Source organism: Scyliorhinus torazame, chromosome 15 (assembly GCF_047496885.1).
Source record: "Scyliorhinus torazame isolate Kashiwa2021f chromosome 15, sScyTor2.1, whole genome shotgun sequence".
NCBI classification, from domain to species: domain Eukaryota; kingdom Metazoa; phylum Chordata; class Chondrichthyes; order Carcharhiniformes; family Scyliorhinidae; genus Scyliorhinus; species Scyliorhinus torazame.
Window position 1 is genome coordinate 177,590,214 of NC_092721.1, and position 13,859 is coordinate 177,604,072.

A 13,859-nucleotide genomic window follows, 5' to 3' on the forward strand; every position below is an offset into this window, starting at 1 on the left:
TTCGTTCCAGTGAGAACAAACCGAGTTTATTCAACCGCTCCTCATAGCTTATGCCCTCCATACCAGGCAACATTCTGGTAAATCTCTTCTGCACCCTCTCTAAAGCCTCCACATCCTTCTGGTAGTGTGGCGACCAGAATTGAACACTATACTCCAAGTGTGGCCTAACTAAGGTTCTATACAGCTGCAACATGACTTGCCAATGGTGTTTCCCTTGATGTGTGACCCACAGTCTTGCCGGTTGCAGCATTCCAAATTTAATCTTCCTTTTGTGCAGCACTGCCTTGGCCCGATTAAAGCTTGCCCTCCTTCTCGCCACCTCCGCACTCCAATCTTGATAGACACGGATCACCGCGTTCTCCCACCTACTACTCCGAGTTTTCTTTGCCCATCTGAGGACCATCTCTCTGTCCTTGTATCGGAGAAATCTCACCACTATTGCTCGAGGAATTTCTCCAGCCCTCGGTCTTCGCGCCATAACCCGATAAGCTCCCTCCACCTCCAACGGGCCCGTCGGGGCCTCCGATCCCATTAACGAGTGCAGCATCGTGCTCACATATGCCCCGACGTCCGCCCCTTCTACACCTTCGGGAAGACCAAGAATCCTTAAATTCTTCCTCCTCGTATTATTCTCCAGCACCTCCAGCCTTTCCACACACCTTTTGTGTGTGCCTCGTGCATCTCCGTTTTCACCACCAGGCCCTGTATGTCGTCCTCATTCTCAGCAGCCTTTGCCTTCACGACCCGAAGCTCCTGTTCCTGGGTCTTTTGCTCCTCCTTTAGCCCCTCAATCGCCTGTAATATCGGGGCCAACAGCTCCTTCTTCATCTCCTTTTTGAGTTCTTCCACGCAATGCCGCAGGAACTCTTGTTGGTCAGGGCCCCATATTAAACTGCCTCCTTCCGACGCCATCTTGCTTTGTGCCTGTCTTCCTGGCCGCTGCTCTAGAGGATCCACCGCAATCCGGCCATTTTCCTCTCCTTTTTCCATCCGTGTCCAGGGGGGATTCCCTTCTGGTTTACCGCACAGTGTTTTTTGCCGTTAAAATTGCAGTTGGGGCTCCTATTAAGAGCCCAAAAGTCCGTTCCACCAGGAGCTGCCGAAACGTGCGACTCAGCTGGTCATCGCCGCACCCGGAAGTCTCCCACTGCACTATCTTTTTTTTAAATATATTTTATTGAAAATTTTTTCCAAACAACAATTTTTTCCCTCTTACAAAGCAAACGTAACAGTAAAGAAATTTTTAACAATACACAAATAACTAAACCCCATAATCGTTTGACATATAAACTAAACTAAACGCCCCCCCCCCCCTCCCCCTCCCCCCTGGGTTGCTGCTGCTGGTCCTCTGTCTTCCCTCTAACGTTCCCCTAGGTAGTCGAGAAATGGCTGCCACCGCCTGGTGAACCCTTGAGCTGATCCTCTCAGGGCAAAGTTTATCTGCTCCAGTTTAATGAACCCCGCCATATCGTTTACCCAGGCCTCCAGTCCGGGGGGTTTCGCCTCCTTCCACATGAGTAGGATCCTACGCCGGGTTACTAGGGACGCAAAGGCCACAACGTCGGCCTCTTTCGCCTCCTGCACTCCCGGCTCATCCGCAACTCCAAATAGAGCTAGCCCCCAGCCTGGTTTGACCCGGGCCTTCACCACCTTCGAAATCACTCCCGTCACTCCCTTCCAATACCCCTCCAGTGCCGGGCACGCCAAAAACATATGTGCGTGGTTTGCCGGGCTTCCGCCGCATCTCCCACATTTGTCCTCCACTCCAAAGAACCTGCTCAATCTTGCTCCCGTTATGTGTGCTCTATGTAGCACCTTAAATTGAATCAGGCTAAGCCTGGCGCATGAGGAAGAGGAGTTTACCCTGCTTAGGGCATCAGCCCACATACCCTCCTCTATCTCCTCCCCTAGTTCTTCTTCCCACTTTCCCTTTAGTCCTCCCACCGACTCCTCTCCCTCTTCCCTCATCTCTCGGTATATCTCTGACACCTTGCCCTCTCCGACCCACACCCCTGAAAGCACTCTGTCCTGAGTCCCCTGTGTCGGGAGCAGCGGAAATTCCCTCACCTGTTGTCTAGTAAACGCCCTCACCTGCATATATCTCAGGAAGTTTCCCTGGGGCAACTTATACTTTTCCTCCAATGCTCCCAAGCTCGCAAAAGTCCCATCTATAAATAAATCTCCCACCCTCCTAATTCCCAACTGGTGCCAGCTCTGAAATCCTCCATCCATTCTTCCTGGGGCGAACCTATAGTTGTTCCTAATTGGGGACCCCACCAGGGCTCCCCGCACCCCTCTCTGTCGCCTCTACTGTCCCCAGATATTCAATGTTGCCGCCACCACCGGGTTCGTGGGAAACTTTTTTGGCGAGAACGGTAGCGGCGCCATCACCAGCGCCTCTAAACTCGTCCCTTTACAGGACTTTCTCTCCAGTCTTTTCCACGCCGCTCCCTCACCCTCCATCATCCATTTACGTATCATTGCAACATTGGCGGCCCAATAGTAATCGCCCAAGTTCGTTAGTGCCAATCCTCCTCTGTCCCTGCTACGCTGAAGGAACCCCCTCCTTACTCTCGGAACTTTCCCTGCCCATATGAAGCCCGTGATGCTCCTGTCTATTTTATTGAAAAAGGTCTTAGTGATTAGTATAGGGAGACATTGAAATACAAATAAGAACCTCGGGAGGACCATCATCTTAATTGCCTGCACCCTGCCCGCCAGCGGCAGAGGCTGCATGTCCCACCTCTTGAAGTCCTCCTCCATTTGTTCTACCAGCCGTGTCAGATTAAGTCTGTGCAAGGTTCCCCAGCTCTTAGCGATCTGAATCCCCAGGTATCGGAAGTTTCTTTCCACTTTCCTTAGAGGCAGGCCTTCTATCTCTCTACTCTGGTCCCCTGGATGTATCACAAGTAATTCACTCTTCCCCATGTTTAGCCTATACCCCGAGAAATCCCCGAACTCCCTCAACATTCGCATAACCTCTATCATCCCCCCCCCCCCCCGCTGGGTCCGACTCGTATAACAATAGGTCATCTGCGTATAGCGAGACTCGGTGTTCTTCTCCCCCTCTAATCACCCCTCTCCATTTCCTGGAGTCTCTCAACGCCATGGCCAGAGATTCAATTGCCAACACGAACAGCAATGGAGACAGCGGGCCACCCTGTCTTGTTCCCCTATATAGTCGAAAATACTCCGATCTTTGTCGACCCGTAACTACACTTGCCGTTGGGGCCCCATAAAGAAGTTTGACCAAGCTAATAAACCCGTTCCCGAACCCAAACCTCCTTAACACTTCCCATAAATACTCCCACTCCACCCTATCAAATGCCTTCTCTGCATCCATTGCCGCCACTATCTCTGCCTCCCCCTCCACTGGGGGCATCATTATCACCCCTAATAGTCGTCGCACGTTAACATTCAGTTGTCTCCCTTTTACGAACCCTGTCTGGTCTTCGTGCACCACCCCGGGACACAGTCCTCTATCCTCGATGCCAGTACCTTTGCCAGCAATTTGGCGTCCACGTTCAATAATGAAATGGGTCTATAGGACCCGCACTGCAACGGATCTTTATCCCTCTTCAAAATTAGCGATAGCGTCGCCTCCGACATTGTCGGGGATAAAGTCCCTCCTTCCCTGGCCTCATTGAACGTCCTCACCATCAACGGGGCCAACAAGTCCACATATTTTCTGTAAAATTCCACCGGGAACCCATCTGGTCCCGGAGCCTTCCCTGCTTGCATGCTTCCCAGTCCCTTAATAACCTCGTCCACCCCAATCGGTGCCCCCAGGCCTACCACCTCCTGCTCCTCCACTCTCGGGAACCTCAATTGATCCAGGAACTGCCGCATCCCCTCCTCTCCCTCTGGGGGTTGAGACCTATACAGTCCCTCATAAAAGGTCTTGAACACCTCATTTATCTTTCCTGCTCTTCGCACCGTGTCTCCCTTTTCGTCTCTAATTCCTCCTATCTCCCTCGCTGCTGTCCTCTTTCGCAATTGATGAGCCAGCAGGCGACTAGCCTTTTCCCCATATTCATACCTCCTCCCCTGTGCCTTCCTTCCTCCACAGCACCTCTGCCTTTCTGGTGGTCAGAAGGTCAAACTCCGTCTGGAGTCGTCTCCTCTCCCTGTACAGTCCCTCCTCCGGGGTCTCTGCAAATTCCCTATCCACCCTTAAAATCTCCCCCAGTAATCTTTCCCTTCCCTTGGCCTCTGTTTTCCCTTTGTGGGCCCCAATGGAGATCAGCTCTCCTCTGACCACCGCTTTTAGTGCTTCCCATACCACTCCCACAGGGACCTCGCCGTCGTCATTGACATCCAGGTATCTCTCAATACACCCCCGCACTCTTGCACACACTCCCTCATCCGCCATCAATCCCACATCTAATCGCCAGAGTGCTCTCTGCTCCCTTTCCTCTCCTAATTCCAGGTCCACCCAATGTGGGGCATGGTCCGAAGCCGCTATGGCTGAATACTCAGCTTCTTCCACCCTAGAGATCAACGACCTTCCCAAAACAAAAAAATCTATCCGGGAGTACACTTTATGGACATGGGAGAAGAAGGAAAACTCCCTAGCCCTAGGTCTAAGAAATCGCCATGGATCCACTCCCCCCATTTGGTCCATAAACCCCTTAAGCACCTTGGCCGCTGCCGGCCTTCTTCCGGTCCTTGAGCTGGATCTATCTAGCCCCGGGTCCAGCACAGTATTAAAGTCCCCTCCTAAAATTAAGTTTCCTACCTCCAGGTCCGGTATACGCCCCAGCATCTGTCTCATAAATCCCGCATCGTCCCAGTTCGGGGCATATACATTAACCAACACGACCTCCATTCCCTCCAGCCTGCCACTCACCATTACATATCTACCTCCGCTATCTGCTACGATGTTCTTTGCTTCAAATGCTACCCGTTTCCCCACTAATATGGCCACCCCTCTGTTCTTTGCGTCTAGTCCTGAGTGGAACACCTGTCCCACCCATCCTTTCCTTAACCTAACTTGGTCCGCCACCTTTAGGTGCGTCTCTTGGAGCATAACCACGTCTGCCCTTAGTCCTTTCAAATGCGCGAGCACTCGGGCCCTTTTTATCAGTTCATTCAGGCCTCTCACGTTCCACGTGATCAGCCTCACTAGGGGGCTACCTGCCCCCCTCCCGTGTCGACTAGCCATTACCTTCTCTAGGCCAGTCCCATATCCCGCCTCCGCGCTCCCACTCGCTCCCCCAGCGTCGCATTCCATCCCCGTCCACCCACTCTTTAGCCATTTCCTTTTGGATTTCCGCAGCAGCAACCCAGTTGTCCCCCCCCCCCCCCCCCCCGCTAGATCTCTTTCTAGCGTGATTGCTCCCCCCATATTACTTCCGTAAGTCAGCTGACTTCAACTGACCCCGGCTACTCCTGTTCACTCCTCGACCCCCCCCCCGTGTGGGGAACTCCCATCCGCCTTGCGCCTGTCTTCCCGCCATATTCTTTCTGGCGCGGGAACATCCCTTTACCTGACCCGCCTCTTGTGGCGCAACTCCCTTTCCCCTCCCCCTCCCCTTCCCCATTCTCCGACTATGTCCCGTCTTTCCCCCCTCACCGGCGCCCACATTTCCCAATGTCTCCCCCCTTCCCAATTTACTTCTCTATTAACTTCAACCATAACATTAACAATAACATTTCCTGCAGCATCAGTCCCTCAGTTCCGATCCAATTTCTCCTCTTTAATAAAGGCCCGTGCTTCCTCCGCCGTCTCGAAATAATGGTGTCTCTCCTGATACGTGACCCATAGTATTGCCGGCTGCAGCATCCCGAACTTCACCTTTTTATGCAACACCTCCTTGGCTCGGTTAAAACTCGCCCTCCTTCTCGCCACCTCCGCACTCCAATCCTGGTACACCCGTACCACTGCATTCTCCCATCTGCTACTCCGCACCTTTTTAGCCCATCTCAGGACCTCTTCTCTATCCTTAAGGCGGTGAAATCGCACGATTATCGCCCTGGGTGGTTCTCCCGCTTTTGGTCTTCTCGCCGGGATCCGATGTGCCCACTCCACCTCCAAGGAGCCCGTAGGGGCCTCAGCACCCATCAGTGAGCTCAGCATCGTACTTGCATAAGCTCCACAGTCCACTCCTTCCACACCCTCAGGGAGACCCAGTATCCGAAGGTTCTTCCTTCGCGCTCCGTTTTCTAGGGCCTCGATCCTTTCAGTACACGTTTTATGAAGTGTCTCGTGCGTCTGTGTTTTAACCGCCAGGCCCAGGATCTCATCCTCATTATCCGTCACCTTCTGCTCCACCACGCGGAGCTCTGTCTCCTGGGTCCTTTGTGTCTCCTTGAGCCCCTCAATTGCCTGTAGCATCGGGGTCAGCACCTCCCTCTTTAGTAGCTCCACGCACCGTCTCAAAAATTCATCCTGCTCGGGCCCCCATGTCGCCTGCGCTTTCTCCGCCGCCATCTTGTGCTTCTCCCTTTCTGTCTCTTTGGTCGACGATTCCTCGCGCTGCAGCCGCCGCCGCCGGTTTTTTCCTCCTTCGTTGGGGGGGGGGGGGACTCCCTTCTCACTCACCCCACACCGGGTTGCGTCGCCCAAAAATTTCCCGTTGGGGCTCTTAAAAGAGCCCGAAGGTCCGTCGGAGCTGGAGCTGCCGAAACGTGCGGCTAGCTAGGCATCACCGCAACCGGAAGTCCCCACTGCACTATCTTAATAGTATAAGAATGCCTGAAGTCTAGGAGTGCGAAGGTCCTCCAATGGGACACGAGCATTTAATTCATCTGCGGTTTAAACCATCTTCAATAATTCCTAAATTAATTATCAGTTTACCTTGCAGGAACTTGATGGTTTGGCTAATGTATACTTCTTTATCGCTCTCCTTCTGTTGTCTACAACCCGTATGAATATTTTCTCGCAATGTCTAGTTCAGAGAAAGCCATGTTGTTATGGACATTCCGTTGCAATTGGCTGCAATCAATGCAATACTTTTGTGGTAAAAATGAAGAGATTGGTTATTATTTAGCTCGATGTATGCATGTTTTTTATTTAAGTTTTTCATAATTGTAGATCTTTTATTTTAAACTTGTTGCTTCATCGTGGGTTTTACTTATCCTAAAACACCTGGCAATGCTGATACTGTGACCCAACCTTGATTCCCAAAACAACTTGGATATCTAAATGTATTCATCAATCTTACTGCATTTTCAGATGATGCCAAAAATCTGTTGAAAGGTCTGACCAACAAAAACGCTCTACAAGTGCCAAATATCTATCATCACATGCCCCACTTACTTAACAGCGAGGAGAGCCTTCAGCCTGCTGTGCAGGTTGGCATTGGCAGAACTGGCGGTGAGTTACCCAAAGTGCTCTTTTCTCTTGCGCGGAATTGAAGGGGAAAATAATACTTCGGGTGGTTTGGGATTTAATTGTAAGGCATTTGCGTCGCCTTGTAACAAGATGGCCATCCTGCTTATTTGATGAAGTTAATCTATTGCAGTGGCGGGAAGCCGTTGGCCCCAGGGCCACATGCGGCCCATTAGGGTTCTGAGTGCGGCTCACGCGACATTTTGTTGACCATTGCCCAAGTGCAGGATTACGACATTCCGCTGGTTTCCATCCGCGTAGCTTTTTTTTCTACTGAAGTGATAGGTGCTTAAAGCAAGGGCGTGACGTGAGGTGCATGCTGATCATGCATTACACTGACTGTGAACGTTTTGCACTCCCTCTGCGGCCAATCAAAGCTTAAATATTTCTATTGTTTTTACCACTTGCAGTTGATGACAGTTCTATTAATATTTGAATGATATAGCATTTTCTTTCCCTTGAAATATTCACGTGTATGAAATGTATTCAATCTTATTCAAGGGCCACGGTTAGTGAACAAGCCCAATTTCAATCTTGCGGCCCACTGAGATGATTGGAAAAAAATGAATTGGGTACGCTAAATTTTTTTAAAGAAAACAGTTTGACTCCAATTTATTGCATTGTTCACAGGTTGAGGTTAAACATCAGTCGATGATAGTTCAGTATAAATGGTTATGTTATTACTCAAGTGGAAATCCTTCATGAGACAGCAGAAAAATTCAATTGAGAATTTTTAATTGGTCAAGAAAATTGTTGTCCTCGCTTGGTTGAAAACCTATTTATGAATGCTTGAAATATTGCGGTCAAGCCTCAAGCGTGAATTCCTGGAAGGGGGGAGGGCTTGCATGTTAATCCACTTGTACAACCCTTCGTCATCTTTCATCATAGACTGGACTATTTAATTCCTATGATAGATTTGCGTGATAGAAAATGCCAGTAGGTTACGCACCAAGGTTCAGCAATACTTGATGGAAGAACAATAGTTAACATTTCAGCTGCAGTTGTATCTCAAAATGGGACACTGGACAATGAGCAAGATTTTTTAATGTTGTAAACAAAATGAAGGAGCAAGGTGCAGGGAGGAGACTGTGAAACTAGAGCATAACAGAGAGAAGTGAGGAGTCAGGACATACACCACAGCAGTTAATGAGTTGGAACAGCTAGAAATTGGAAGAGGCAATACACATGGGTAAATAAAGGTTAAAGGAAGAAAATACTACATTAACAAGATGTATTAAGGGGGAGGGGGGGCAAAAATTCCAAAATAGAAGGAAATAGAAGCTGGCAGGAAAATGGGAGAAATACTAAAATGCTGGAAACATGACACATCTACCCAATGATTTCAAAAAGAAAAAAAGGACAATTTCTCCCCCGCTCACCACCTTCCAGAACCGTGGACTGACGGCAGTTGTCTCGAAGCATACCGTCCCATTCCCCAGTTAGGACGCAGTATATATCCTGAGCACCCCTGCTGCGAAGGAAATCTGATCGTGAGATTTCTGCATCCACTCCAGGAAAAAAACCTCAATGGGCAAGGTCTTCCGGCTGTTCACGCCAGCAGCGTCTTCTGACGGTTCTCCCTTGCTGCGGGTTTCCTGGCGGCATAAAGTGGATTCAATGGGAAAGCCAATTGACATCGGCGGTACCAGAAGACCCCACTGCTGGCGAATGGCAGGCTACCGAGAAGCTTGGCGTGGGAAGGCCGGAGAATCTAAGCCGCTATCCTTTTGGCATCAACTCCGTTTCCCCCTCCCTGCACCTTTGCCTCAAGTGCATTTGCATCCATGGCGTCCTATTCAAACCCTATCTGACCCCATATCTGCATCATAAGGGCTACCTACCTCGACCAGCCTCTGCTCTTGCCTCAAACCATCTGCTGCAAACTTACACCTTGACTTTGTCACCTCCAAGCTTAATGATTGCAGCGATCTCCTGGCTGGCCCCCCAACCGTCACACTCTGTAAACTTGTGAGATTCGGCTTTTTCGAAGCTCTAATGCCTGCAATGCTACCCTTGCATCAAGCCCACCAGCCTGATCCTTGCTGACCTTTGTAAGGGACAACAAAAAGAGTCCACACCAAGTTGTGGAGAAAAACGAAGCTTATTTTAATTTAGCACGCTAACTGTTATGCACAGCTCCAGTAGTTCCCTATTGGGTCTTCTCTAGTCGGTGCCTGATAGAGACATCCAGACTTGAAACCTTAGCTCCCTTTTCTCTCCACAGATGCTGTCAGACCTGCTGAGATTGTCCAGAAATAGGTGACGGTAGGAGGGTTTTGGCAGGGTGGCAGGGGGGGTGGCTCTCGGTGAGCCCTCTTCCTGATGCCAAGTCCCTCAATCAGCCATTGCGTGACTTTGAAGAAGAATGCTAGTTTGTCTATCATGGCCACGGGCTTAATACGAACAGCAGTGGGATAAGACCCTTAAGGGGACAGTACTCAAGGCCCTCAATTGGTAGCCTTCCTGCCATGGCCTTAATTGAGTTGGAGGTGGGTAGGTGGTGAAATCCCGACTACCATCTGCCCACTGATTAATTGCCCTCTCACTTCCAAACCCGCCTCAGAGGACAGTATAAAATACCACAGGGACACGCCAACATTAAGTTAAACAAATGGAAAATAATGATATGAAAGAGTGGCAAATCCCCAAGATCCAAGATTGTTTAATCCCAGAATTTCATGGAGATGAGTGGGAACATTACCGATATCCTAACTGTGACTTTCCAAAGCTCTTGATTCAGACACCGTTCCATTTCAATTAGAAAGTTGCACTTTCTCCACTATTTCAGAAAAATGAGGGGGGGACCAGGGAATCATAGACCAGCTAGCCTAACCTCTATTGTTTGCGAATTACCAGTGTCTATAAACTAAGGTTTGACTGAACACCTTAATGTTCAGCTGGTCAGAGAGGACCTGCATAGATTTGTAAAAACCAGGTTATGGCTGATGTAAAAACCAGGTTATGGCTGATGAGCCTGGCTGAATCTTTTTGAAGAGGTGATGAAAGCAGTGGGCAGGGGAATGCCAGTGGATTTTATCTGCGTGGACCTCGAAAGGGCATTTGAAAGTCTCTCTCATAAGATGCTGTTAAAGTTGAAGCTCACGGAATTGAGGGCAAATTATTGATTTGGATAGAAGTTGGTGTGGTGCATCACACTTTTCCCCTCACATTGCATCCACCTCACCCTCCCACTGCCCTCGCACTCCACTCCACCTCACCCTCACACTCCCCTCCACCCTCACACTCCACCTCACCCTCACACTCCACGCCACTCCACCTCACCCTCGTATTCCACTCCACCTCACCCTCGTATTCCGCTCCACCTCACCCTCGTATTCCGCTCCACCTCACCCTCGTATTCCACTCCACCTCACCCTCGTATTCCACTCCACCTCACCCTCGTATTCCACTCCATCTCACCCTCGTATTCCACTCCACCTCACCCTCTTATTCCACTCACCCTCGTATTCCGCTCCACCTCACCCTCGTATTCCACTCCACCTCACCGTGGCATTCCACTCCACCTCACCCTCGCATTCCACTCCACCTCACCCTCGCATTCCACTCCACCTCACCCTCGCATTCCACTCCACCTCACCCTGGCATTCCACTCCACCTCACCCTCGTATTCCACTCCACCTCACCCTTGTATTCCACGCCACCTCACCCTCGCATTCCACTCCACCTCACCCTCGCATTCCACTCCACCTCACCCTCGCATTCCACTCCACCTCACCCTCGCATTCCACTCCACCTCACCCTCGCATTCCACTCCACCTCACCCTCGCATTCCACTCCACCTCACCCTGGCATTCCACTCCACCTCACCCTCGTATTCCACTCCACCTCACCCTTGTATTCCACGCCACCTCACCCTCGCATTCCACTCCACCTCACCCTCGCATTCCACTCCACCTCACCCTCGTATTCCACTCCACCTCACCCTCGTATTCCACTCCACCTCACCCTCCTATTCCACTCCACCTTACCCTCATACTATCCTCCACCTCACCCTCACTCCACTCCACCTCACACTCACACTCTCACTCCACTCCACCTCACCCTCCCAATCCACCTCACCCTCCCAGTCCACTCCCCCTCACCCTCGCATTCCACTCCACCTCACACTCGCACTATCCTCCACCTCATCCCCACACTCCCCTTCACCTCACACTCCACCCCACCTCACCCTCACACTCCAGTCACCCTCACCCTCGCATTCCACTCCACCTCACCCTCACACTATCCTCCACCTCATCCTCACACTCCCCTTCACCTCACACTATCCTCCACCTCATCCTCACACTCCCCTTCACCTCACACTCCACACCACCTCACATTCCCATTCCACTCACCCTCACCCTCGCATTCCACTCCACCTCACCCTCACACTATCCTCCACCTCATCCTCACACTCCCCTTCACCTCACACTCTCCCCCACCTCATCCTCACACTCCCCTTCACCTCACACTCCACACCACCTCACCCTCTCACTCCCCTCGCACTCCACCTCACCCTCGCACTCCATCCACCTCACCCTCGCACTCCATCCACCTCACCCTCTCACTCCATCCACCTCACCCTCTCACTCCATCCACCTCACCCTCTCACTCCATCCACCTCACCCTCACACTCCATCCACCTCACCCTCACACTCCATCCACCTCACCCTCGCACTCCATCCACCTCGCACTCCATCCACCTCACCCTCGCACTCCATCCACCTCACCCTCGCACTCCATCCACCTCACCCTCGCACTCCATCCACCTCACCCTCGCACTCCATCCACCTCACCCTCGCACTCCATCCACCTCACCCTCGCACTCCATCCACCTCACCCTCGCACTCCATCCACCTCACCCTCGCACTCCATCCACCTCACCCTCGCACTCCATCCACCTCACCCTCGCACTCCATCCACCTCACCCTCGCACTCCATCCACCTCACCCTCGCACTCCATCCACCTCACCCTCTCACTCCATCCACCTCACCCTCGCACTCCATCCACCTCACACTCCATCCACCTCACCCTCTCACTCCATCCACCTCAGCCTCGCACTCCATCCACCTCACCCTCGCACTCCATCCACCTCACACTCCATCCACCTCACACTCCATCCACCTCACCCTCGCACTCCATCCACCTCACCCTCGCACTCCATCCACCTCAACTTCGCACTCCATCCACCTCACCCTCGCACTCCATCCACCTCAACCTCACACTCCATCCACCTCACCCTCTCACTCCACCCTCCTCACCCTCGCACTCCACACCACCTCACCCTCCACACCACCTCACCTTCGCACGCCACTCCACCTCACTCTAGCTCTCACTCTACCTCGCACTCCACCTCACCCTCGCGCCCCACTCCACCTCACCCTCGCACCCCCCTCCACCTCACCCACGCACTCCACTCCACCTCATCCTCGCACTCCATCCACCTCACCCTCGCACTCCATCCACCTCACCCTCGCACTCCATCCACCTCACCCTCGCACTCCATTCACCTCACCCTCCATCCTCCTCACCCTCGCGAGCCACTCCATCTCACCTTTGCACGCCACTCCACCTCACCCTCACACTCTCCTCCAACTCACTCTTGCGCTCCATTCACCTCACCCTCGCACTCCCCTCCACCTCACACACCCCTCAACCTCAGCCTCGCACTCCCCTCCACTCCACCTCAACTTAGTACTCCATTCCATCTCACCCTCGCACCCCACTCCACTCCATCTCACCCTCGTACTCCACCTCACCTTCACGCTCCCCTCCCCCTCACCCTCACACTCCCCTCCACCTCACCCTCACACTCCCCTCCATCTCTCACTCCCCTCAACGCACCCTCGCACTCCACTCCACCCTCACATTCCCCTCCACCTCACCCTCTCACTCCCCTCACACTCCACTCCACCTCACACTCCATCCACCTCACACTCCATCCACCTCACACTCCATCCACCTCACCCTCGCACTCCATCCACCTCACCCTCGCACTCCATCCACCTCACCCTCGCACTCCATCCACCTCACCCTCGCACTCCATCCACCTCACCCTTGAACTCCATCCACCTCACCCTCGCACTCCATCCACCTCACCCTCGCACTCCATCCACCTCACCCTCGCACTCCATCCACCTCACCCTCGCACTCCATCCACCTCACCCTCGCACTCCATCCACCTCACCCTCGCACTCCATCCACCTCACCCTCGCACTCCATCCACCTCACCCTCGCACTCCATCCACCTCACCCTCGCACTCCATCCACCTCACCCTCGCACTCCATCCACCTTGCACTCCATCCACCTCACCCTCGCACTCCATCCACCTCACCCTCGCACTCCATCCACCTCACCCTCGCACTCCATCCACCTCACTCTCGCACTCCATCCACCTCACCCTCGCACTCCATCCACCTCACCCTCGCACTCCATCCACCTCACCCTCGCACTCCATCCACCTCACCCTCGCACTCCATCCACCTCACCCTCGCACTCCATCCACCTCACCCTCGCACTCCATC

At 52.5% G+C, this 13,859-nt stretch overlaps 1 protein-coding gene across 1 annotated transcript in view; it reads left to right on the forward strand.

Annotated features, from left to right (window-relative positions):
- The window catches only part of mgat4a (alpha-1,3-mannosyl-glycoprotein 4-beta-N-acetylglucosaminyltransferase A), a 363,169-nt gene that overhangs the window by 186,182 nt on the left and 163,128 nt on the right, over positions 1-13,859 (forward strand). Inside the window, exon 3 of the mRNA XM_072477186.1 lies at positions 7,178-7,318. Within this exon, the coding sequence (XP_072333287.1) occupies positions 7,178-7,318 (141 nt within the window). The remainder of the gene's footprint in view (positions 1-7,177; positions 7,319-13,859) is intronic.